This window comes from Adiantum capillus-veneris, chromosome 1, assembly GCF_014529385.1.
Source record: "Adiantum capillus-veneris isolate H3 chromosome 1, ASM1452938v2, whole genome shotgun sequence".
Lineage (NCBI taxonomy): Eukaryota > Viridiplantae > Streptophyta > Polypodiopsida > Polypodiales > Pteridaceae > Adiantum > Adiantum capillus-veneris.
The window spans coordinates 87,299,987-87,327,695 of NC_140931.1; the positions used below are offsets into that span (position 1 = coordinate 87,299,987).

Below are 27,709 nucleotides of genomic sequence, written 5' to 3' on the forward strand. Positions count from 1 at the left end.
CTGATGATCACAGGTACATGAGAATGACAAATAAGATGAATGGTCTCAATTGGGTGCGCAACTGCAGAAATATAGCATATTGGGTAGTTAGGTGAGGGGTGGCTTCAGAATGCCAAAGCTACCCGCAGCCGAGCCTATCTGCAGCTTCACTGTAGCAGCACATCTTGTTGGAGCTCCTTAATTATCTATTATGTGATAATAATAAGTGACGTAGTCAGCAACAAGGTCTCCTCTTTAGACAATGCATTTACCTGGCTAGCATGCTCCCCCATATGGTGCAACTTGTATTTTCATTCAAATGAATATGATTACATCAAAAGAAAGTTAACTACACCTAAAATTCTGACACAATCTTTAGATAGTTGTAGCATGGGATCAAAACACTTGCAAGCTGATTGAGAAATTGCTTGGACCCAAGGCCCTTTTTCCACCAACCACCTCCATTACCCAAGAGGTGCCTTTACTTTTTGTGGTCGGATGGACATCGAGATCACAAAGATGATCTCTCTAACACCTGCCTTCCATTCAAAGTCTAACCCTTGTTCGTTACTGTTTGATGGTGGCAGGTAACAAAGGTCAACTCTACCTTGCTATACAAAAGTTCTCACTATCCTATAATGTTGTAAAATCACTTTGCAAAAGCAATCTCCTGTTTTGCCTATGGTATTTAGTGTTATTCTTGCTTGTATCTCTTCTCATCACCTCCCACTTCTTTGTCAAGCTAACCTAATAAAGTTACTTTTAATTAACATCTGAACAGGTTTGCATACTCTACACACATACCCACCCCTACATGAATCTACAATACGTCTAGGTTTGGTGCTACATAGCCAATAGTGCTACATGAGGCTGACCAACATGGTGTCCCCACTGCATTATTTGACACCTCCAGGGAATCTATGGTCCAAGATCACTATTGATTGTGGACTGTTCTATCCATTTGGGAGAAAAATACAGGAGTGGCAATGAGCTGTGTGCTGACGTTGGTATCAATTCTCGGTTGGGCAATGGAACCACGGTGGCCATGGTCTGTCTCAAAACAAAATGCTTTCTTCAATTATAACTAATTTTTCTCAAGGAGAGTACTGCCACCAAATGGCCAAAAGCATCCTGTTGAGTAAAGTTTTGCTGGGGTGCCCATTACGGTATGCATTCATTGCCACTGCTACAGGATTCTGAATACTTGGCACTAAAAGCAGACAGTGAAATTAACCAACAAAGGTGGAAGATAAGTTGGAAAAGATTTGCATTGCCAGTAAAACCCATATTGTGAGTTCTTTCAAAAGCTGTTAAACATCACCCATCTTTTTCTTGTGGGATATGTCCCGAGCTACCTTGACCTCGGAAGTCTGCACGCTGTGAGGGATGGAGAGGCATAGCGACACTGCCACAAAGGTGATGCTTGGTGATCCTGAAAACGGACACAACATGCTCACGTGAAGACAAGGTAAACACCAATCACTGTAGTTCTAAGGTTTCTCATGCTACTATGGAGAATTAAAAAACCGAAACCCCTGCAGCATTTCGTGAAAGCCCCTGGCTGTGAGCTACAAACATAGTTAACTTGAAGAATTGGAGTCTTTGAGATTCTGCAATAAGTAGAGAACCCAGCAAAATTCTTAAGAGACAATTCGCAGAATGTATTAATCTCAGACTGCAGAAATTGACAGTTGAAAAAGATAGGACTCTTTCTGAGGTCAGCAAAAACATGGGTCGGCTATATTACTAAGTGCTGAGGATACTTAGGCAAAGGAGCTTATTCATGCTTTCACATGGTAAGACACTCATTTTTTCGGAAGTGAGGAAGTAGTGTAACAAAGGAGCTTATTCATGCTTTCACATGGTAAGACACTCATTTTTTCGGAAGTGAGGAAGTAGTGTAAATCAGCCTCAATGCAACCATAACCACCGCCATAAAGCTAGCACCTGGCTTACAATCCCACCTAATAGCGTAAGGAAAGAGATTCTTATTACATTAATGATTACAGTAAATCCTGTGTATTATCAGCATTTTGGAGCTGGAAAACTGGCATTTCATACGCTGTTCCAGGTGAAGAAAAATGTGATCAAGACTTCTCAAAACTAGATCAGAACAAGAGCAAAATTACAGGCCAATGAGGCAGTGTAGACAGTTGGCCATAGCCATGCTACCTTGCTCTAACTGATGAAGCAAGCTCCTTAATCTGCTCAATTGTTTGTACACCGAAAACATCGTCATCTGTCACAGCTTTTATAGCTGCATTAGCAACATCATCTACACTAACGGGCGGCGCAAAAAAGAAATCAGATGCAGGAAGTGAGGACAGTGGCCTCGTAAATGTTTTTGTTGCGTCTAGAACTTTCTCCAAAGGCTCTCCGACTACATTAAGAGGTATATCAATTCCGTTCACACGCCGCTTCCCATAGATGAAGCCAGGCCGCAACACGGTGCCTACAAATGGTCATCAATCCTTGCCCTCAGTACCAACAGGGAAAAGCTGTACTGAAAGCAAGAGGAATATAATATAGTACCTGTAGTAGTGAACTTGGCCAGAACCTCAGCCTCTGCCCTCTTCTTCCCCGTGAAATAGCCCACGCTTTTCACGAAATCCGGAAAGTTGTAATCATGTACTGATATATAAACAAACTTTCGGACACCTGCAAACTCACACTTTAGGCAATTAGAAAGTCCAACTTGAGAAAGATTGAAAAAATCTGAAGTGAGCACTTGCGAGCTATAAGAGGGGTCAGACAAAGACTAAATCACTTGTACACAATATACTATTACAAAACAGACAAAGGAGCAGGTAGCCTTCCATCAGAGCCTCAACCAAACAACCGCTAGACCCTCAAGAGCAAAGCTGTGTTTTGAAGCATATACTACGCACACTGCAGCATTCATGCACTCTTGTGCCTGAAACAAAGATGACGTTGGAGTGCAAACAATCTATTGATAATAGGTATACAAGTTAACACTTGTGGATTAAAAATCGGCGTGATGCTTCTTGATACCAAGTGCCAGATCGTTGTCAACAACCTTCTGACAACTACCAGAGAAAATTACACAGCTCTTATCTTGGCAGCAAACAAACAGCATTTGATGGAAACAGTGGGTCTTATCAGGCTGTAGGTTGCGTCAACCTCAGGGTAAGCTCATCTTGATCCTTTTGCTGAGCGCATTTATACTTGTCAAGGATTCGAGAACTTACACAAGCTTAACAACAATGAGCTAGCTCTGTTGCTACTTTATCCTTGATGACAGAGCTGTGAGATGGATTTGTTTTTGGAAGCCTCCATAAAGGGAGTAACACATAGGTCCTCCATCTTTTCCAGAGACAGGCGGATATTGAGAATCAAGGATGACCAGTCCTTCCCATTTGGGACAGGGCAACATATCTCACTAGCACTGGTGTAGATCAAGACCACGCTAAGTCCACCCGGGTGGGCATAAATCACTTCTACAGCATAATAGGGATAGGATGCATGGGTGCACGGCGCAGACTGGTTTGATAGTGCAATCATAGTACACTCAGACACTTGGTATTTTCTGTCTCGCAAACCTGTATTAACCTCTGTAGGCATTGATCTAATGACGTTTTTTCTTCTTTTCCTCACTGCTGGCTGCACTAGAGAATGACGGTATGGCCACCTTCCCACCAGTACATGGCTGCTGCAAATGCATGTGCACTGCTATACAGGTGCAGAGCCTTTATCTTCTCCTACTGGCTCAAAGGCACAGCTGCCTGAGCTTGCTTTTGACGTTTTAAGTTACATTCAGTTTTAGAGCTCTCCGGGAAACTATGTATGCTTAGCACATACTTACTCTACACTTAAGCAACTATTTCATAATGCAGCCTAATCTGCACTGTAGTAATGTCAATCTATGTAACTCGAATTTACACTAGTATGAATACAAACACTCGCATGTGATAGTCCACCATTTACGCATAAACGGCATAGAATTTGAGAATGACAGTTAATGTATTGTCTGCCAAAGCCCTAAATCATAACAGTATGTCAAATTTCTTTTCTTGAAAAGTCAAAACAGCAAGGGGGCCTGCAGTGTGCACAGGTGTGCATGCCTGTGGGTGTCTGTTGAAGCCTCAAACCATAGTCTGACAAAATTCTTCTTTCCTTGACCACAGCCAGGTAACCCAGTTAGAAGACAAATCCTCTAAAATACTCAGTACGTCTCTAAACAGTACAACAGCAAGATAGAGAACTTACAAGCTGAGACTCGATCCCAAAGAAAGACATGTGATTCTAAGCCACTAAAATACCTGCATTGCTTGCAGCATTAATTGCCAGCACATTTGCTTCACCATTCAGCTGCTCCATTTGTTCATTCGTTCCAAAGCCTCCAATAGTGGAGACAACAGCTGTAGCACCATTCAAAAGGCCATCCCAATCCGCATTGAACACATCCCCTGTAAGCATATTGTAGCGGAGTCAGTTTCACCGCACTAATACATTACGAAGAATATGAGATGCAAAGATGAGCCCAGAAATTTTATGCCATAATCCAATACCTGCAATCCATACAACTTGGTCCACCCATGCATCATTATAAGAGGGCCTCCCTGACCTGCACTGCTATAGCTTAGGCCAGGGTACAATCAAGAGCTTACACCTAGATGGACAAAATACCAACGAATCCCTACCTGCTGAGAGAGACAACGTCAATCCCTTGGCCGACAGCTGCCTTACAGACAGCAGATCCAACAAACCCACTGCCTCCAAGAACCACTATCTGCACCTCAGGTAAGAAAATAAATAAGGCACCTTCAAAAACTGAATAGAGATTTTCCTTGTAGACCATTAAAAAAAACAAAGCCAGAGCTTTACCCCATAAAACATAAGCTCCCATAAAGAAACTAACTATTTACCTCAAATGATCCTTTGAGACAACAAACCTCAGAAAAATTTATACAACCCTAGAGCCAAAAATCTCCACATGCAGGCTTTAAGAGAGTCAAAATATCACAGAAAATATCATTGAAGCAAAATCAAAGTTAAGGTATAATGCAAGACTCTGCAAGGCCTATCCAAATTCTTTAAAGGCAGCCTATTTTTGACAGACAAACTTCACTTTTAGACATTTTTCAAAAGATCAAACATGCATATTGAATGTGCCATCAAATTGGGCCATAAAATATACACTACGCGCTGTGCACGTAATGGTATTTACTTATGATACATTAACAGTTGATTGTTGTATGGCTAACAGGTGGAAAGCAATGCAAAACATTGGATCGTCTTTCAAAATCTAACGGTGGATATCATTTGTTCACAGATAATATCTCTGTTTACAAAATCTCTCTCTATTTTGTGACCTCTCTAGAACTTTATGAATAGGCCACATGGGTTATTTGAGGGACCCATGTGGGGGGAAATAGCCTTTGCCCCCATCTCGTGTTGATCTTCTTCTCCCTCTCTCCTCTTCCATCTCACAAGCATGCATAGCACTCCGTTCTAAGAGGTGCCCATGTACTCTCTCTCTCTCTCTCTCTCTCTCTCTCTCTCTCTCTCTCTCTCTCTCTCTCTCCAAGTGTCGAAGATATTGCAGAAGCTCACATAGGGAACTACAGAACAGCATTGACAGAAATTAGCAGAAAAGGAAAATCCAAAAATCAAAAAATGTATGATTGATATGAGGAAACATATGTATGCATTATGCGGGACATGGATGTATGCATAATCTGGATATAGTGTGTTGGCCTCTCTTACAAAAGTGCAGATTGTGTTTTTGATGGAGGTCATGAGCGCTTCACCAGTGTGTAAGCCCCATACGAAGGCAACCTTTGTGCTTACAAACAAGCGGATAACACAAATGGAAAGGGAGATGAAAGAATGGAAAGCAGATACGGAGGGATGGTGGAAAGAGAAGGCCAACCTTCTTCAAATGTTTCTCAACGAAGGCGCACAATGGAAGAAGGAGAAAGAGGACTTGCACGCAGAGCTACAAGCACTTAAGGCGGATTCAAAAGCACTCAAAGAAGAGGTCTCAGCCCTTAAGCGAGAGCTTGCTGATAGAGCAAGCAGTGGACTAGAGGAAGGAGAATTCCAGCCCTCGGTGATAGAGGAAATCAAGGTCATTAAGGAGCAGGTACGGATGATCAAAGAGGAGGAGAAACAGAATGTGGTCTTTGTGGATGGATGTCATAACAAAGACACAGAAGAAGGCGGAAGAGACCGAGGAATGGATAGAAGTCGCTAAGAAAGGGAAAGGGAAAGAAACCACATTTGTCCCCACTCCTAGGATCATCAACATGACTCTAGAAGAAGAGCAGCGAAAGAGCTTTGCATATAAGAGTAACCGGTCTAAAAGACCGAGATGATGTGGAAGGGGAAGTCGAAGAACTTAAGGACTTCTTGAAAAGGCGTCCTACACTAAAGAAAACGGGCATATTCCTTGGAGATGACCTCATTCTCACACCGCTTGTGCATATGAGAGAGGTAATGCCAGAGATTCAAGTAGCAAGGGAGAAGGGAAAGACAGCCTTCTACAGAGATGGTCGGGTGGTGATTGTAGAGCGGCGCTCCAAATGACGATGCGAGACCTATGGGACCACACTCAAAGTTTTCACCTGGAATTCTAATGGATCTATGCGCCTTGATGTGGGTGCTTTTGAGGATAGTTTTATGAAAGAGACATCGTCTACTCTGAGACACATCAGGCCCCTGGGCAGTCTATGCCTCACATTAGTGGATATAGATGGGAGACAGCCTGTAGACAGGAGACACGATCAAAGCACAGAGGGCGGGGCTCAGGAGGAGTGGCAGTGTTATTCAGGGAGGAGTTGCAGCCATTGATACATATAGCCCGTAGGGATGAGCAAGCTAGGTACATGTGGGTGAGATTGAGAGCACAGACAGGCAGATATCTTTACATTGCTATTTGCTACTTTTCCCTGAGTACGTCAGTTTATGCACCACCCAGACAACAGTCCCCCTTTTCTATTTTGGATGATGACATATGGGAGTTCTCTAGAGATGGTGACATCATCATTCTAGGGGATTTCAATGCTAGGACTACCCATCATCAGACAGTATTTTATGATACTTCACAGGAGATGCTGAGAGAGTTGGATGTTGCAGAGACGGGCCTATCCAGACTATCACAGGATGGGGAAACACTGAGTATGGATGACACTTGATAGACATGGGGACTGCACATGGATTGGCCATCTTGAATGGCCTACAGAGATTTCCCGTTGCGGGGGGGTTTTACATGCTTTCCATGCAGACATGGAGCCAACACAGTGGATTATCATGACACAGCCGAGCCTCATCTCTAGTATCCAGGATCTCACGGTTGGACCCAGACCTGTTGGTGTGGCAGTGGATCATGTCGTTGACCATCTCTTTTCAGTTTAGTGTAGCACACAAGCCACGGGCAACAGCCCCTACTCGCGACACCTTCACACGGGAGACGAACTCTGTATACATAGATGGGATCTACATACGCCTGTGCACAGAGAAGCCAGGGCGACCTCTGGAGGAGCTTACTACTATGCTGACACAGACACTACATGATGCAGCAGTGGAGGTATACCCACATACCCAGCCTGAGCAGAGACGTCGTTCGGGGAGCATGCCCCAGAACAGTTGGTATGATGAGGAATGCCGGGACACTAGAGCTAGACTTCAGAGGGAGGTGCTTTTGGGGGACATCACTCACAGACAATCACAGATTGACTTCTGACGCCTGGTAAGGGCATTTTTGACTCGCCTAGAGCAGGATCTATACCAGCTATTCTTGAGTCGGGACTCACGTGAGGCATGGCGGCTCTTTCATGAGCACCACCCCCCCCCTACCATCACTTCTATAGAGGCCTGGGGCTAGTTCGCATCATCTCTGTACACAGTTCCTGAGCAATCCCCTCCTTCCCGACCCCCCCGATCCATGCCCACACACATGGGCTTTTTTCACCGCTGAGATGGTGAGGAAGGCCATTGACACGATGAGGATTGGGAGGGCATATGATCATGATGGCTTACTGGCTGAGCATTTCACGCATGCCAGAGATATACTAGCAAAGCTTCTAGCAGTTATGTTTAACCGTGCTATGTGTGAGGGCTTGCTGATACTTGGAGCCTATCTACTATTGTACCTATCTTCAAGTCGGGAGACCCTATGGAGCCTAGGAATTATCGCACTATCATGATTGGACACGCATTGCCACGGTTGTACGCATCTATTCTTGAGCAGCAGCTAAGTAGGTGGGCAGAGAGGGAGGGATACGCGCAGCCAGGCAGGTAGGGTTCAGGAGGGGTTTTTCTACTCTTGACCATATCTTGACACTCAAAGCCATCATTGAGGAGGGCAGATCACATGGGAGACGGATCTATTGTAGCTTTGTGGATTTCCGCAAAGCATTTGACACGGTACCCAAAGCTAGATTGATGCGCAAAATATAGCAGATGGGAGTACCCACAGAGCTCATTCGGGGGGTCATGGCATCATACAGGTCAGTAGTGGGGCATGTACGCACCTCAGAGGGTCTATCCACACCGGTTCACTCAACTATTGGGGTGAAGCAGGGTTGCCCACTCTCTCCTACTCTATTTGGTATGTATGTGGATCAGGTTTCTGACTACATTGAGAGAGATAGTGATAGAGGTGCACAGCAGGCAGGGACATGGATGTTGGGTTAAAGGCCTAAATAACCTCTTTTTGTACATTTTTATACTTGGTCCAGGTTCATATTGAACCTGGACACATTTTTTAAAGGTCACTTATAATAAAAGTGGAAAAACCCAAAACTCACTTATTGAGTTTTCCTCAAAAACGTGAGCTCTCTCTCTCTCTCTCTCTCTCTCCCTCTTCTTCTGCTAGCTCTTCCTCTCCTACTGCTCTTCGCCTCCCCTCTCTGCACACACACTACACTTCCTCGCGTGCTCTTTCACTTTCACACACCGCCGCGCGCTCATCAACTGGTATCAGAGCCCAATTAGGGTTTGCCCCCAAACCTGCAAACGCTGAATTTCAGCCAAGAAGGTCAACTTTCACGCGAGATTTTGCAATTTCGTCGCCAAAGAACTCGTCCCCGGACACTAGAGAGCTCCCGGCAACCAAAATTGACCTAAAACAAGCTGAAATTAGGTCAAAAACAGGAAATTACAGGTTATGACAGCGAAAATACAGGTTTTGCAAATGATGTATTAAGGTGTGGGAATACTTTTGCTAAGTCCCCGCTACCCAAAAACCCTGAAATTGCCGAAAAACAAGCCCTAAAACGGGTGTTTTAAGAAAATTTCAGATTTACGCAGGTTTTTGCAAGTGTTTTTATGGTGCAATTACATTCGGGAAAGTGCAAATCGATGCAATCTACGCACATTTGACAAATTTTGTCGATGTATGACCATTTGTGGCTCAATTTCATGCAATTTTGATGCTACAAATTGGGGCTTTTGCGCTTACATGCTTCTAAAGGCTGTGTATTAGCCTTATGTGTGTCTTCTGAGGCTAAAAACAACTAAATTCATTGTTTTCGAGCACAAATTCGCTCGCTGAAATTTTCTGCGCATAAATTTCAGAAATTGAATTTTGTGCCCAAATCGTTCTATTTTGCCCCAAATTGCTCCTGTGACCATTTGGAACTGTAGTGCACATCTCTGTGAGGCTATACTCCGATTTTTGTGCATTTTGCCCAAAAATTCAGCGTATTACCCCTCTTATTTCGTGCAACTATGGCCTCATCTTCTTCGGATGTGAAGAACCTCTTCGAGATTAGGAGGTTCGATGGAACAAGTTTTGATCTTTGGAAAGACAGGATTCAAGGAATCTCTTAAAGATTGCGAAGGGGCACTTGAACAGGTGAAGCCGCAGAATATGGCGGATGAAGCATGGGTTAGCATGAACAGGAAGGCCGTTAGCTTCAGCACTGCCTTGTGGGAGGAGAGATTGATCTCCTTATGCTTCAAGAGCACCATCTGTGTGAGAGCCACATTAGACGTTGTGGTCAGCTCTTGCGTGGACGATATGATACTTTTTGGTTAGCTGCTTTTGGACCTGGAGGCATCCAGGGTGGGATATGTATGACTATTGCGGGCTCTTTGCAGCAGGCCATTGTGGGTAGAGAGATTATTGTGCCAGGCAAGGTTCAATGGATTACTATGCAGGTTCAGGGTTGCCTAGTGGGATTCCTGAACATCTATGCGCCCAATGTGGCGAGTGCTCGAGCAGAGTTTTGGTCACAGATAGTTGAGTCTCTGCCGCCGCAGGCAGAACACTGGTGCATAGGAGGGGACTTCAACAGGTTGGAGGACCCTTCTGAGAAGATTGATGATAGCCATGCTACTGTGCATGGAGTTGAGCTAGCAGCTTGGGAGAGGTTTTGTATGATTATGAGGGTCTCGGATGTTTGGCAGCACTCTAGTTTTGTGAGGCCCCCAGACAGCCTTGCCTTCTCTCGTTCGGACCGCAGAGTGGGAGGAGTGAATCTATCGCGGATAGATCGCTTCTACACAGTGACCATTTCAGTGACTTGGGAGAGACAGTTGGCATTCTGTCAGGGACTTCCTTCTCGGACCATGCACCATTGATCCTCACAGTGGCAAACAGGCAAAGGAGTGGGAGCACGATGCTTCGCATCCCAGGGAGGATCTTGTTGGACTCTGCACTCAGAGAGCGAGTAGAGGCTCTCTGGTCAGAGAGCTTGGACAGGCAGGATTCTCCTGCTGACGGAGTGGCCTCAGGATTAGCTCAGATTAGGCGTTTCTTTCTCCAGGAGTCTCTGGCTCGCCGGGCTATAGCGAGAGAGGAGGAGCAACGTCTCAGACGAGGCATTGCTTCGTTACAGAGGATGCAGGAGCAGCATCCAGACAATCCTTGGTTGGAGGAGCAGCTACAGCAGGCTCGACAGGAGCTTGTTAGCACAAAGGAGAGGCGACATGAGTTTGCTTTCCGACGACGGACATCTCAGTGGACCCAGGTGGGCGACAGAGTGACTGGTGCTTTCTTTGAGGTAGTGGGACCTCGGCATTCGCATGCCAAGGTCAGTCAATTGAGGAGACCCGACGGGTAAGTTGCTTTTGAGCCCGAGGATATGCGTGCAGTTGCTACTGACTTTTACCGTGAGTTACTGTCTGCAGAGCCCCAGTCAGAGCGTCAGGATGCATGCAGGGAGCAGGTTTGGGCACAGATGCCTTGTCTTGTGACTGAGGAGATACGTTAGAGGCTTGAGTTGCCACTTCAGCTGGAGGAGCTGCACACGGCTCTTAGGGCCCTCCCCCATGGTAGCTGTCTAGGTGAGGATGGGTTCACTCCCAGTTTTTTCTTGGAGTACTGGAACCTGCTTGGCCCATATCTCTGTAGTGCTTTTCAGTACATTTTGCACACAGAAGTGATGCCTGACAGCATGAGTGAGGGCTTGATCTACCTCATTCCCAAGGAGGGTGGCTCCTTGGATGAGATTCGACAGTGGGGCCCCATCACCATCCTCAACTCAGCCTACAAAATTCTTGCCAAGGCTCTGAGTTTGAGGATTCAGCCACTTCTAGAGAGCCTTATACATGGGACTCAGACAGGTTTTGTCAAGGAACGCAGTATCCTTGACAACATCTTTACTTTTTGGGAGGCTTTTGCCCTAGCACGGCTCCGTGGTGAGGACCTAGTGATTCTTCTTCTCGACTTTGAGAAGGCTTACGACAAAGTTGACTGGGCTGCAAACCACCCAGGCGTCCCGTTCTTTCAGTACATTGTTCGACTAGGACGTCATATACTAGCAGCACAGAGAGAGGCCCGCTCCGCTGCAGCACCTCATTGGCAGGAGGAGGGTCTCACAGCTAAGTTCTTGGCAGCCTTCTGGGAGAGGTTATGGGACTCCAGACAGCCGAGGCAAGTCACCTTGTTTCAGTGGCTGGTCGCACACAAAGCTACAGCAGTTGGGAGTTGGCTAGTGCATAGTGGTCTTTCGGCCGCATGTGCAGCTTGTGACCATCTTGTGGAGAGTCAGCGTCACTGTCTTTGGGAGTGTCCCTCGGCCCAACAGGTGTGGCTACGAGTTCTTCGATTGATGCCTGCTCTCTCCACGGCTCGACAGTACACTTGGGGAGCAGCGGCTTGGTCCACCCTCACGAGCTCGGCACTTAAGTTTGAGCTATCTTCCACCAGCAGGATGATAGTGATGCAGGAGGGGCGACCTACACTCCAGCCTACTACAAAGCTTACTCCACAGGAGTGGTGCAATGAGAGAGAGGAGTATTGGGAGCTCATCAGTGGCCTGACACTCTGGTTCATCTGGCGGGCCCATTGCTTCCGCATCTCTGAGGCTCGCCCTGTACTACCAGCAGAGACTTCGCGATTTTTGGCTAGAGCTGATCCACACTCTCAAAGGACAGCTCGAGGGATTACAGGGCAGCTCCGACCGCATGCGGGAGCGCAGAGAGGCTTTCCTTCGACTCTGGCATCCTGGGCCTTTCTACACCATGGTCTAGGGTGTACTCCGATGGCACTACCGACCACCTGTGTGGCTTTTTCTCCCCCAATTTCTTGATTAGCCCCATTGTACATATGCTGGTTTTTTCATTGGGAGGGTCTCCCACCATGGTTGTTGTAGCCCTCTCTTGAAGAGGTGGTTGTAGCCCTATGGGCAATTTCAGTAACTAATAGAAGGATCTTTTTCACGGAAAAAAATTAATGAAATCCAGTCTGTTTGTTTACTCGATCTTTATGAAAGAATTGAGCAATAAGGATAGGACAAATATGTCTAAACTTGATAAAGAACGCCAAGATTTTCTCCACTCTCACACCGATTACTTCTCAGAGGGCCTACCAACAGAGACTTCGCGATTTTTGGCTAGAGCTGATCCACACTCTCAAAGGACAGCTCGAGGGATTACAAGGCAGCTCCGACCGCATGCGGGAGCGCAGAGAGGCTTTCCTTCGACTCTGGCATCCTGGGCCAATCACCATCATCAACAGATTTCCAATTCCTAGGATCGATGATATACTCGACAGATTACAAGGATCCTCATGCTTTAGCAGGATTGATCTGAAGAGTGGATATCATCATATCAGAATCGCGTCGGGAGACGTCTACAAGACAGCTTTTCAAACGACTTTTAGGTTATTTCAGTTTTTGGTGATGCCTTTTGGCTTAACCAATGCTCCTGCGACATTTAACCGGATGATGACAAGATTTTTCGAGAGTACAGGCTATTTGTTGGCACTTTCTTTGACGACATCATTGTTTTCTCCAAGAATGAGACAAAACACAGAGAGCATCTGCTTCAGGTCTTTGAGGCATTATGAGATCACAAGTTAGTGATTAATGCAAAGAAAAGTGAATTTTTCCTACCAAAGATATACTTTTTGGGACACATTGTCTCAGCAGCACGAGTGCAAATGGATCCGGCCAAGATAGAGACTATCCGTGATTGGCCAGATTTGAAGAATGTCCATGAAGTTAGAAACTTCTTGGGACTATGTTCGTACTACAGGCGGTTCATTCGAAAGTTTGCAGAGGTTGCTTCCCCTTTGCATATCTTGACCCAGAAAGGAGTCCCTTTCTCGTGGGGATCCACAGAGGTGACTGCCTTTCAGACATTGAAGGAGAAATTGACTACGGGACCAGTTTTGACTTTGCCGGACTTGCAGAAGTCATTTAAGGTATATTGTGATGCTTGTGGTCGTAGTCTGGGTGCGGTCTTAATGCAAGAAGGCAATGTCATTGCTTACGAGAGCCGATTGTTCTCAAGGCCGAAAATGACAGCACAGACTTATGAGAGAGAGCTTTTGGCGGTGATCTATGCTCTTACTCAATGGCAGCATTACCTACTCGGAGCGGATTTTACTGTCTTTTTTACAGACCATCAGATTTGCCCTACTTCTTGTCACACAAGCTGTTCAGAAAAGCAGATGCGGTGGGCGAACATCTTGTCAGAGTTTCACTTCAAGATTGTCCATGTGCAAGGACAGAAGAATGTAGTGGCAGATGCTTTGTCTCAGAAGCCGTTGGTTCTGGCTATTTCCGCGATACATCATAGGAGCTTCGAGGATATGGTAGACCAGTATGCCACAAATACAGATTTTGCAGATATTTTCACACGGATACGGGATGGGGAGACAGTAGCAGGATACTCCATTCGGGAAGGCTACTTGATGAGAAAGACTATATTGTGCGTTACACAGCCGTTGAGGGAAAAGGTTATGACTAAACGCCACTGTCCACCTTTTACGGGTCATCGCGGCATTGCTACCACCATGAAGGGGGTGGAGAGATACTTCTTTTGGCCGAGACTCAAAAAGGATGTGGAAGAGTTTGTGCGCAGTTGCTTAGTATGCCAGAAGGTCAAGTTTGACAGGCATAAGGCACACGGATTGTTGCAGCCTTTACCCATACCCACCCGCCCCTGGGAAAGTATTGCGATGGATTTCATTTTTGATCTCCCGAGAACACAGAGTGGTCACGATGGCATCTGAACTGTTATTGACAGATTTAGCAAACAGGCTCATTTCATTCCAGTGAAGAAAACAATCAAGCCGGATCACTTAACGAGACTGTTTGTGGCCCAGATCTTCAGATTACACGGCATGCCTAAGACGATTGTCTCCGACAGAGACCCCAGATTTACGAGTTCGTTTTGGAAGGCAATTTGGGAGAACATTGGCACGCGGTTGCAGTTCTCGTCATCGTTCCACCTGCAGATTGACAGGCAATCAGAGATTGCCAATTCAATGGTTCTAGATTTATTGAAGTCTTATATCTCAAGTCAGAAGACTCAATGGGAAAAGTACTTACCTTTTGTGGAATTTGCCTACAATAACACGATACACTCTTCGACGGGGAAGGCGCCATTTGAGATTGTTGAAGGTGCTACAAAGGTTCCACCCTTCTTAAAAAGGAAAAAATAAGATTTTTGAAGCGGATGAATATACGCGAGACTTAATTACGGCTTTTGCCAAGGTTCGCGAGACTTTACAGAAGTCTCAAGAACGACAGAAAAAGGCAGCGGATCGCCATCGTCGTGACTTGAAATTGAAGGAGGATGATTGGGTGCTCTTACGTTTTGAGAAGGCACGCCTGAGAAAGAAAAAGGGAAAGGAGAGGCTTTTTCCAAAGCTTAGTATGCGATACTACGGACATTTCCAGATCACTGAAAAGATAAATGATGTCTCCTTCCAACGGAAATTACCTGATACTTGGAGGTGTCACAATGCATTTCATGTGAGTCTCTTGAAACCTTTTAAAGGTGATGTGCCTGATGATGGGGAGCCTGATGAGCAACCCGAAGTGGAAGAAAACGAGGAGATCCTTGTTCCTGAACAGATTTTGGCACATAAGGATACGAAGAATAAAGGTAAAGTCCGAAGGCGGTTCTTGGTTAAGTTCAAGAACTATCTTGCATTGGATGCGAAGTGGATGGAGGAGGAGTACCGGGCAGATACTCTTCAGAGTGTGAAACTTTACCTCGATGCTTTTGGTTTAGCATAGTCTACTCCAAATAGAACCCACAATTCAGCTTGGCTGGAGATCTGGTGCAGTGAGACGCACAAGAGGGGAGTCACTCCGCTCCTTTGTCAACAGATGCCTTGATTTAGATACTAGAGTCACTGATGTCTCTTTGAGCTTCAGGGATACTGAAAGCTGACAACATTTTGTTGTATGACTTTATGAAATGGAATTCCTGATTATGATATTGATTTGTTCTTGATTTCTTTTAAGTGCAGGAACTGATAGACGAAATGACTGCAGCATTTTGGTCTGATTGATCTCAAATAGACATGGTTGCAATAGGGGTTAGTCAACCGATTGGATCTAGATGCGATTGCTAGCTACATTGCCAATAAATCATGGTCTAAGATCCGAATGAATGTTGAATGTCATGTGATGTCCTGGGATGTCGTGTGAAGTGATTGTCGATTGGTACATGTGCTAGATGTGTTCCTAGTACAAAGGTACTAACAGTCAATGTTTGCTAAGACGGTTTATGGCCTCTGTCTGTTTTGCAGGCGTAATCGAGGGCGATTACAATGCTTTCAAAAGGAGGGTATGTCACAAAGTGATGACGTGTCTGCCCAAGAGCATGCGGAAAACCCTAACCTTGACTACTGCTGAAACCCTAATTTCTAGAAACCCTAACCCTAAAACCCGCAAACCCTAAAATCTGCCAAAAACCCTAACCCAAACCCTAAAACCTGCAAACCCTAGGAACTGCCAGAAACCCTAGCCCTAACCCTCGAGCAGTCCCGGAAATTGCGGGGACTTGATGGCGTGGCACCATACGGCTGAGCCCGCTTTTTGAATGAATGTTGAATGTCATGTGATGTCCTGGGATGTCGTGTGAAGTGATTGTCGATTGGTACATGTGCTAGATGTGTTCCTAGTACAAAGGTACTAACAGTCAATGTTTGCTAAGACGGTTTATGGCCTCTGTCTGTTTTGCAGGCGTAATCGAGGGCGATTACAATGCTTTCAAAAGGAGGGTATGTCACAAAGTGATGACGTGTCTGCCCAAGAGCATGCGGAAAACCCTAACCTTGACTACTGCTGAAACCCTAATTTCTAGAAACCCTAACCCTAAAACCCGCAAACCCTAAAATCTGCCAAAAACCCTAACCCAAACCCTAAAACCTGCAAACCCTAGGAACTGCCAGAAACCCTAGCCCTAACCCTCGGGCAGTCCCGAAAATTGCGGGGACTTGATGGCGTGGCACCATACGGCTGAGCCCGCTTTTTGCGGCGCGTTTTACGGCAACCAGAGATCAAGCTTTTCTCTACGCAATTGCCAGGAGAGAGAGAGAGAGAGAGAGAGAGAGAGAGAGAGAGTGTTCGATTGCTTTTATTTTATTAAGAGCTCTAGAGAGAGAGCTTGTGAGAGAAAAGAGTTTTGCTTTATTTTTAAGCTTTTGGGGCTCTGCTTTGGCATCCCTTATAAACTTTAAATAAGTGGTTTGGGCTCACACTCTGCAGAGCATCTGGACGCAAAGTCTGAGAGTGAAACGCTAACCACTCTCTTGTACTTTGAACTGATTAATACATAAAGAAATACCGAAAGGGGCGCCAGTCTTTGGGGCCAATATCTCTAGGCACAGAACTCCGCCGGGCCAGTGCAAATCTATTGTGAACTGTGAACTGTTTTGAAGTGGTTATTTGGTGCTGTCGTGATTGATTCTTGACTTGGGAGTGTCCAAGTCTGTTACAGAAGTCCCCTAGGAGGATGATATCACCATCCCTAGAAAACTCCCATATATCATCATCTAGTATAGAGAAAGGCGATTGTCCTCTGGATGCAGCATATACCGACGTACTGGGGGGAAGTAACATATGCCAATATATAGAAATCCGCCTGTGTCAGCTCTCAGCCTCACGCACATGTATCTAGCATGATCATCTCTCGTACAATATGTAGTAGTGGCTGTAACTCCTCCCTAAATAGCACTGCTACTCCTCTTGAACCTCTACTCCCATGCTCAGATCTCGCGACTGTCCTGTGGGCTGTCTCCCATCTGTATCCCACCACATGTGGTATAAGCTGTCCAGGGGCCTGATGAGACTCTCAGAAGAAAACAATGTCCCTGTCTCTGAAACTATCCTCAAAGGCACCAACGTCCAACATCATAGATCCAGTACAATTCCAAGTAGCCATGTTCAGTGTGGCCCCATAGGTCTCACACCGTCATGTAGAGCACCGCTCTACAATCACCACCCGACCATCTTTGTAAAAGGCCATCTTTCCCTTCTCCCTTGCCACCTTAATCTCTTGCATTACCTCTCTCATATGCGCAAGCTGTGAGAGAGTGAGATCATCACCGAGGAAAATACCTGTCTTCTTGAGAATAGGCCTCTTTCTCAAGAATTCCTTCTTCTCTTCCAAGAAGGGGAAGCGTAGTATGAGAGCTCTCCCTTTTGAAGATTCTCCCGGGCCATCACTCTTCTTGCCACACTCTCCATGCCTTTGTGTGTGAAGGCTTGTCCACCCCCATCATGGATGTGAGGCTTGTGACCTCTTTTTCCACATTGTTTATGTCCTTGAGACCGGTTACCCTCACATGTAGAGCCCGCATCCTCCTTCTTTGTTCCTCGTCGAGGGTCATGTTAATAAGAGTGGGTGTACAAGGAGCTTCCTTACCTTTACCTTCCTTGGCAACCACGATCCATTTTTCGGACTCCACTTCTTTCTTTTGTGTTGCGGAGATGACCACGGCCCATGACTTCTTCTCCTCACCTTCCTTGATAACCCGTATTTCTTCTCTCATGGTATTCAATTCTTCTATCATGGATGGCTGAATTTCGTCATATTCGAGCCACCCACTTTTTTCTTGTAGATTTCGGATGATGGAATCTTGGATGCCCACTTTCTCTTCAAGCGAAGCAACCCTCCTACGCATGCTATCTCTTTCTTCGGTCCATCTTTGAAGAATAGTGCTCCTATCCTTCCTCCACTCTTCCACTTCGTTTTTCCATTCTCTCATTTCCTTCTCTATTGCCGACATCCTCTTCCATGTCTGCCTGAAAGAGGCTTTGTGGGCGACCGGCGAGGGATGCGTCTTCTGACACGAAGGGGAAACCGTTGGCACTTCACCGATGCTTTCCATGAGAGAGAGAGAGAGAGAGAGAGAGAGAGAGAGAGAGAGAGAGAGAGAGAGAGAGAGTCTAAAACAACAAAAAAATACAAGAAACCCTAAAAAACAGCAAGAAACGCTTCTGAAACCTTTAAAATCAGCAAATACAGATTTGAAACCCTGAAAAACAGCAAAAACAGAGACGAAACCCTATTAAACAGCAAAAAACAGTTTCAAAACCCTAAAAACAGCAAAAAAACAATGACGAAATCCTAAAACCAGCCAAAAAGCAGTTTCGAAACCTAAAAACAGCAAAGAAGAAGTGAAAGAACCCTAAAAACAGTGAGAGACCCATGAGAGAGAGAGAGAGAGAGAGAGAGAGACCGGCCAGTAGGACGGTGGACCTTGGCTTTCACCCGAGACTTTACTTCAACTTTACAACACAAAGGAACTTCACGAATAAACCTAACTGGAATTCAACACTTCAAGACAAACCACGGCCTGCCAGCTAGAGCGCTACTAAGCACACAACGACACCCTGTTGGCCCCAAAGACTAGCGCCCCTTTCGGTATTTCTTTATTCTTATTATACTTGAGAAAAACCTGTAAACTTCTATAAGCTATCCCACTTTTATCGGGCTGAAATTCCTCTACTCCAACCCGATTTCGGCAACATAACCACAATAGAAGTCTCCACGGACAAAATCCAAAGCAAACATTGACTGACCACGCACATTAGAGCTCTTTGCAAAACCTGACGAAAAATTGCAGCTCGCTGAATTCTCTGTTTTGCGCTCCGATCCGCGTGCCGATCACTTTTCTAGGTAGCCTTCGAGCTCTCGCACCTGTAGGGTCTCTTGCCCCTTGAATTAGATGAGATTCCTAACGGGAAATCTCTCTAATTGTCCTGTACAAGCACCCAATGCTTTCTCGAGGCTCCCCTGATAAATAACAATCCGAACACTTCCACCTAACCCTCACCAAGCTGTCCAAACCTGTCCATGGCCGTAAGGTGGAGCGGAAGTGAATGTTGAACTTTGCTCAAGATGAGTGCTCCGAACTGTGCTCAAGGTTCCTTTTACTTACAGAAGGGAGAGCCTTCCGTTTCTTTAGTGAGAGTGCAATGGACACAAACAAACTGGATGAACACTGTGAATGAAGGTGTTGAGAGTGAGAGATAGAGAGAGAAGAATACGACACCAGAATGTTGTCAAACCCTCCTCCGAAGGCCCCACTCTCTACGAGAGCGGTCTACTTATGATTGCACAAATCTCTACAATGCTTAAACTTGCCGACGATGTCGACGACAATGAGGATGACGACGAGACGGGGGCTGAAATCTGAAAATGCTAAGGCTCAAATCTGCAAACCTTTATCTGTTGAAAACTGACTCTATGTCGATGATGACAGCGATGACGACGATGCAACGACGACGCCCTGAAAACGCAGATACTGAAATCTGCGTTTTCCGGACTGAAACTGTAAACCTTGATGAAGCTCACCGTGCGGCGAGGATCTGCTACGCGAAGGTGAGATCTGCGAGGTTCGAGACTTGTTCTGTAGAGTCTATGTGCTGAAAACTGAAAACGCTGGTCCTAGGGCTGAATCTGTCGCGATGGAATTGCAAAACTCGGAATCTACTATCTTCTCGGGAATCTGCTAACGCTAGGACTGATCTGTTGTCTACCTTTGTCGGGAATCTGCAAGTGCAAAAACGCTGGCTGATCTAATGCAAAAATGCTAGGCCTTCTGGTGAGTGAAAACGCTAGAGTTGTCGCGGGGGGGGAGGGAGTCTTGCTGAGAAGTTGCCCGATGAACACCGGGTTCCTGCTGCCTCTTCTGCTAGAAAGTGCTAGCGCTAGGTTTCTATATATACAAACTTAACAAAATTGCCCTACCTAGTTTCCAACAAAAGTCACTAAATAAATAAGTGAAAAATGTCAAAAATAGGGAAAATAGGTCTATGCACTGTAAAAATGCTACTGATGGGTTCTGATGGAAATCTAATGATCATGCTGTGTGCAACGAGAGGATATGCATCTACTCTAAGTGTCTGGACATGCACGGTCTGCGAACAGACTCACAAAAGTGCCATATCACTTCCTATTCTAGACTAACTGAACTGAACCAAATCCTTGTCATGAAGTAGCTTGTCCACGTACACATAGGGTTAGATGTGTCACGTGACATCCCCTCCTTTTCAAAGTGAGGTACTGGTACCGAACATATGGCGTCGAGAGAGATTGCCAACAGCGTTTGGAATCCTGGAAAAGACTCTTCGCCGGCCCACTCTGATGAGTGGGTCATGCAATACTTGAACTTCATAAAAGTCTGCAACGCTTGCTTCTTTGGGCCGCGCCGAACGCGACACAAAGTCATCTGAGGCTCCTTCAATGCTTGAACTTCGTCTAGAGTCATGCGACACCTTTTCAAGAATCTCCGAGGATGAAAATTCCTGAAACCACTTCCAACACAAAAACATGAACATATTCATTCCACGTAAAGTGACTGGAAAAATTCTATTCCTTCAAAAAAAAACAGTGCATACAATGAAGATGAACAAAGTGACACAGTACCAAACCGTTCATCAAACACACACAAACAATGGGGTCGAAACTTGTCTTTCTGACCTAAATCAATCAACTATGGCAAATCACAATAGAAATGCCTATGCTTGGTGCTCAATCCTTCTTGTGCTCTTTCTACGACTGTCTCATGCCAAGGAAGAGACATGGAATGTGACTTCCTTAAATGCATACTTTTCAGCTTTTCATGAGAAATCCGCATACATCCGTGCTCATTCATGAGTGAATCGTGCTCATCGAACAATATGTCATGCCTGTGAAAAGGGATCGCATAAGAACTGTGACTAAAATACAAAAAAGCATCACGAATGAAACACTCGAACAATGTGTGCTGACTAATCATTCGAACACAAAATACTTCCTGTGAGGGTTCGTTTGACCTAGGCTCGAGAGCCAAGATCGGTTCTTCGTGATTGATCGAATCTGCAATGAGGTTAGCTTCACTAGAGAAAGTATCAACTAGCACATCATCCTTGTAAACAATCACATCATCTTCATGCAAATCATCATGCTTGTGAGAAATCACATCTTGATCATGCAAATCATCATGCTTGTCATTGTCATCCAAAACATCATGCTTGTCATTGTCAGGCAATTCTTCATGCAAATCCTGTGTCATGCATAGAAGAGACTGAGAGAGTCTCCTTTTCCCGAATCTCTTGCATCTGTGCCTGAATTTGAGAAAAGAGTAGCAACATCTCTTTCATGCGTCAATCGTTCATTGCTTGTCTTGCTTTGTTCTCGCGATCAAATGTTGCTTGTCTTTCTTTGTTCTCGCGATCAAATTTTGCTTCTCTTTTTTGTTCTCACGATCCAACTTTGCTTCTCGTGCTTTGGCTTCCAAGCGTGCTTGCTCGTGCTCACGCTCTATGGCTGCCATTCTTTCTTCGTATTCACGATCTATGACTGCCCTTCTTTCTGCGGATTCATGATCTATGGCTGCCATTCTTTCTGCTTTTCTTTCTGCTCTTCTTTCTTCTCATTCTAACTTCCTTTCCATAGACAACTGCTTGGACTCCTCCATAGGAATTAGTGCAATCCTTGGCGTAGATGGGGAAGGGGGAGGGTCGGAAAAACCTCCTAGTGGGGAAAATTCTTCTTCGCCACTCCCATGCTCACCACCTTCATGCGAAGTATCCATTCCGCTTCGGGTGATGACCATCCATTAAAGTCTTGGATTCTTAAGTTCACGAGGAACTTGGGTTCTTGGGGATCTTGGTTCTTTGGGTTCTTGAGTTCTTGAGGTTCTTGCGGGTCTTGAGGTTCTTCTTTAGCTTGCAATCTGTGTTAGAGAAGGATCTTCTCTTCACCCGAGCTCTTTTCTTTTCTGCGGGTGCACCCCTTGGCGGCCTTGCGCTCACACCAAGGTTGCTTTTTCCCACCTCAAGTCGATTGGCCGGCCGCTAAGTGCACAGTCCGCTCTCAATGAGTGAAAAGATAACAAGGGGAGGCTGGACAAGCCCTTCTTTCTTGGGTTTCCTGTCACTTCTTCAAAAACACGATTAGGAATCGACACCTCCCAAGAGGACTTGGGTTACGTGCGACCGCAACAAGCAAAAAAATTATATGGTTCTTTCCTTGAGTGATACAGAACACTAATGTAAGGTGTAGCGGAAGTGGATGTTGAACTTTGCTCAAGATGAGTGCTCCGAACTGTGCTCAAGGTTCCTTTTTCTTACGAAAGGGAGAGCCTTCCGTTCCTTTAGTGAGAGTGCAATGGACACAAACAAACTGGATCAACACAGTGAATGAAGGTGCTGAGAGTGAGAGATAGAGAGAGAAGAATACGACACCAGAATGTTGTCAAACCCTTCTCCGAAGGCCCCACTCTCTATGGCAAGAGCGGTCTACTTACGATTGCACAAATCTCTACAATGCTTGGACTTGCCGACGATGTCTACGATGATGAAGACGACGACGAGACGGGCTGAAATCTGAAAATGCTAAGGCTGAAATCTGCAAATCTTTATCTGCTGAAAACTGACTCTATGTCGATGACGACAATGCAACGACGATGTGCTGAAAACGCAGATGCTGAAATCTGCGTTTTCCGGGCTGAAACTGTAAACCTTGATGAAGCTCATCGTGCAGCGAGGATCTGTTGTGGGAAGGTGAGATCTGCGAGGTTCGGGACTTGTACTGTGGAGTCGATGTGCTGAAAACTGAAAACGCTAGTCCTAGGGCTGAATTTGTCGCGATGGAATTGTAAAACGCTGAGGATGATCTGCAAACCAAAAACGCTAGGTTGAATTCTGCTTCCTGCGGTGGAAATCTGCTAACACTCGGAGTCTGCTATCTTCTGGGGAATCTGCTAACGCTAGGGCTGATCTGCTGTCTACCTTCGTCGGGAATTTGCAAGTGCAAAAACGATGGCTGATCTAATGCAAAAACGCTAGGCCTTCTGGTGAGTGAAAACGCTAGAGTTGTAACGGGGGGAAAGTCTTGCTGAGAAGTTGTCTGATGAACACCGGGTTCCTGCTACCTCTTCTGCCAGAAAGTGCTAGCGCTAGGTTTCTATATATACAAACTGAACAAAATTGCCCTACCTAGTTTCCAACAAAAGTCACTTAATAAATAAGTGAAAAATGGAAAATAGGTCTATGCACTGTAAAAATGCTACTGATGGGTTTTGATGGAAATCTGATGATCATGCTGTGTGCAATCAGAGGATATGCATCTACTCTAAGTGTCTGGACATGCACAGTCTGCGAACAGACTCACAAAAGTGCCACATCACTTCCTATTCTAGATTGACTGAACCGAACCGAACCCTTGTCATGAAGTAGCTTGTCCACGTACACATAGGGTTAGATGTGTCACGTGACAATGGCTGTAATTGCAAGTTTTTGACCCAATTTTGCCAACATAACGACGCAAATATCCCTATAGGTCAAAAGTACACGTCAAGGACCTTTTCCCTTACGGTATGGAAGCTTCCTAGTGAGCTCCAAGTCAATTTCAGCATGCTGTAATTTTCTGTTTTGCCACTGTTAGGTGCTTACTGCCCTGTACACGCATCCCAAGGCCTTCCCAAGGCTCCCCAGGCAATTCCTTGCAGTTTAGGTGCATAACCCTAAACCTGCAGAAAAACACAGCAAGCTGTAATTCTCTGTTTTGGACCGTTTTGAGCGGAGCAAGCACGCCTACGCGTGTCTCAGGTGCTCCCGCATGCAATGTAACAGTTCCCTTTCAAATCGCACAAGTTTTCACACAAGAAAACTCTCCGTTTTCGCATTCCTTCGCGATGGAACTGTGCATACCTGAAGCGGGTTAGCAATTAGCTAGTCCGGTTCCTGTACAGAAGGCTCTTGCCTTGGCAAACGCGCATAAAACCCCCATAACTATACATGGTCATCTAAAAGCCCAACTAGTGGAGCATTACCATATGTGCATAGGGGGGAGAGAGATGTGCGAGAGCAAATCGTCGCGCTACATAGAGCAAGGGAGAAGGCAAGCTTTCCATTAAAGCTGTGAGCACCTGCACCCACTACTCACACTGTAGCACACATTGTATGTACAAAAATCAGCCCCCTCTCTCTCTCTTAGGCGCACCCTCTTGCCGATGCTTCTAGCAATTGCATCAGGAGCCGCCATGTGTCCAGTTTGCCTCTTTTGAGTTAATTCCCTAGTATCCACCAACTTATAAGTGTCGCGAGGGGCCTACATGACTTTGAGTTGAGCCTAGACACCCTTTTACCGCTCCGATTCCAGTGCATATTAGCCCGACCAACTCGTGGCGACCTGCCTTCCCGACTGCGGGTGAAACTCTCAACCGTCCACCATTTCACACTGGCCATCCAATGTCCAGTCATTTGCAACTTCAAAAAGAGGCTCCCAAAAATTAAACAAAAATCATCGGAAAGAAACCAACAACTCAAGTTAGCAATTGCCACGTCCTCGTGACATACCGCCCTCTCAAAATCGCAAACGTCCTCGATTGCGTGCCATCTATACATGCCATAGATGATCTTGTGTGGTAAGCACCCTTTTATCATCGCATGTATCCGCAAGAAAGACTGTCAAAACATGTGTACAAATGACTTGATGAGACCTTCATACTTTTGTCAAACTGTACACTGCTATTGCATTGAATCCATGAGTACATTTGATGTGCTAGCTCTATCATTACTCCTCCTTTGCAGACATTGGGTTGGGGCATACGTAGGCTGTAACCCCTCAAGGTAAAGCTGCAATACATTTGGTGACTCTGACAGTTCATGCTCTTCCATCCACTTAACATCCATAGGTGGATGGTTCTTGAACTTCACCAAATAACATCTAGCAACTTTTCCCCTAACTTTTACCTGTGCAAGAGGCTCTTGCCTCAGCAAACGAGCATAATTCCACAACACTGTAGTGTACTACCCACGACCAAGAAAGCTCAAATTTCAAGATGATTTACCAATGCATCAAAGAATCCAAGCAAACACCTCACAAAATCTGCGAGCAGCATGCCACCTGGCAGACCCACATCACTCCCGCAGGAGATCTAGTGGCCAATCTACCACCATGAGACCTCTCCCTATCTCATACTTGCAAACCCTAAAAACGCACTAGAAAATCAGCCCTAATTTGACCAATTTTTGGCAAGGCGATCATGCAGAATTTCCTGTTTGTCCTGTGAAGAGGAACCCTTTTCCCTGGTATCATCCGTCCTGTCAACCATAGTGTAATTGCAAGTTCCTGTGCTCTGTGTCTTCACCAAACCAACCGAGGCTCACTTCTTGAAGAAAAAGTGATTCTGTCCCGGCAATGAAGCCATGAAACCGGCCCGTAGGGCGGTGGACCTTGGCTTTCACCCGAAACTTTACTTTAACTTTACGACACAAAGGAACTTCAAGAATAAACCTGTGAGACTGAAATTCAACACTTCAAGACAAGCCACGCAACTAGAGCGCTACCAAGCAGACAACGACACCCTTTTGGCCCCAAAGACTAACGCCCCCTTCGATATTGCTTATTATCACATTGTAGGGTGGTCACATGCGGACATGATAGAGGCTAGCACGCACCAAGAGTGAGCAAATTTGGAATACAAAAAGAGCTATCCAGCAAAAATATAACCATCCGCTCCATCATGCAAACTATTTCCTGAATAAACCTCAATAAACTAATGCACTTCAGCCATGCTGATCATCATCCAAAAGTCTATAGCTACCAGCTCCATATTTGTTGGTGCATCATGCACAGTGTCATCTGAATACACTATCAATCACTTCAGTACTACTCTTGCACATCATCGACCCCAACCTTGAGAAGGAAGGCAGCGCTCTGTCCAGATTAATAGGTGACAGAGCAAAGTACCATGCAAGAAAGAGAGGAGACAATCTACTGGGCTCAAAATTCACGATCTTTATTATCAAACAGGCTAAAGAAGTATTCACGAGGTCTTTACTTTGTAACATGGCATGAACGTATCTTTTGTATGCCTGTATCTAATTAAAAATCCGACTAAGTTCAATGTCACTGTAAACAGGTTGAACAGAATGGACCTAAGCCATTTTTACGATCCAAGCCAATTCATCTCCTTCTTTAGTACCACAATGTAGAATCTTTATAAACCTGCAAACCACAAAACAATGCTGCTGTACAAACTTCATTCCACCTACTAAAACCTATTGTATACCTTGCCCCACAAAACCCAATGTAGTTTACGGGGAAAGAACATACAGCTTATACTTGAGACGCCTTCCTCACTGTACTATACTAATTCAAGGACCTTCTTTGGTATCATCAAAACATCTTCCCAAGAGTCGTGCATTTAAAAAACTTAAACCCAACAAACTCTTAACAAGTTTTCAGTTCTTTCTGCACAAGGACAAAAGAAAAAATTGGATGCTAGAAGTAAATTTGGATACCTTTTCTGTTTGCACCTTAGCAACAACATCGATAGGATCTGCAGAGAACTCATTGGTACCAGATGTGTAGGCCGCACAGATAACAGCTCTGCATTCATGTAAGAGCAAGGTCAATCACGTAAGGAGAAAAAAAACCATCAAATAGATGGAGGAAATGTGTATCCAATAGGTGGGTGAATGTGAGATGGACAGTTGACAACCTCAAAAACCTCTAGTCTCGCCTTTGAAAATCAAAATTTAAGAGCTCAAGCAATTTAATGCAGAGAAGACACCCGCAGACATGCATGAAACCTGCATTGATGAAGGAACGGTCCTTTCCCTGGAGATGTTGCCAATTGGATTGCACGGGCAAAGAAAACCACTCAGCTGGAGAAGATATCCAGTATTGAGAGCAGTAGAAGCTCATACACATTTGCATGCAGAGAAAATCCATAAATTGCGCCCACAGTCAAGAATTTCTAAGAGTGAGAGTGAGAGTATACTGGAGGTTCGTCGGCTGGTAAGGACGATGGAGATGATGCTGGCAGGAGACGGTTAGAGAGCGGGCCTGTAGCTGCTGGGCTTGGGAACGGAATGCTAAGGAGGAGCAACAGGTCGCGTTGGGGGCGGAAAGCAATGCCGTCGATGAAATCGCAGCTGGCGTTGCTGCTGCTGCTGCTGCTCCCGCCATCTGAGACTCTTCGATCGCGAGTGCTAGGGAGAGGGAGTGTTTGTGGGTAACTGTGGTCTGTGAGTAACGCGTATGTGACGTGTGTGCGTGTGGGCGTGTGTGCGCC

The 27,709-nt window shown here is 45.5% G+C and overlaps 1 protein-coding gene across 1 annotated transcript; it reads right to left on the bottom strand.

The window, feature by feature from the left end:
* Nucleotides 1-1,947: 1,947 nt before the first annotated feature.
* LOC147465129 (NAD(P)-binding Rossmann-fold superfamily protein) lies at nt 1,948-27,709 on the bottom strand. Its single transcript, XM_086518322.1, has 7 exons — nt 27,416-27,709; nt 26,934-27,021; nt 4,641-4,729; nt 4,509-4,564; nt 4,260-4,406; nt 2,512-2,637; nt 1,948-2,431 (listed from the first exon to the last, which is right to left on the bottom strand). Exons 1-7 carry the CDS (start codon nt 27,601-27,603, stop codon nt 2,148-2,150), a joined length of 978 nt encoding a protein of 325 aa, XP_086374448.1. The 5' UTR covers nt 27,604-27,709; the 3' UTR covers nt 1,948-2,147.

Bases quoted from the DNA above. Each gene is read 5' to 3' on its own strand.
- LOC147465129 (XM_086518322.1), bottom strand. From the start codon at position 27,603: ATGGCGGGAGCAGCAGCAGCAGCAGCAACGCCAGCTGCGATTTCATCG. The intron at 4,730-26,933 runs GTATCCAAATTT...CCTGAGGTGCAG, and splicing joins CTAAGGTGCAAACAGAAAAG to ATAGTGGTTCTTGGAGGCAG. The intron at 4,565-4,640 runs GTAGGGATTCGT...ATAGCAGTGCAG, and splicing joins GACGTTGTCTCTCTCAGCAG to GTCAGGGAGGCCCTCTTATA.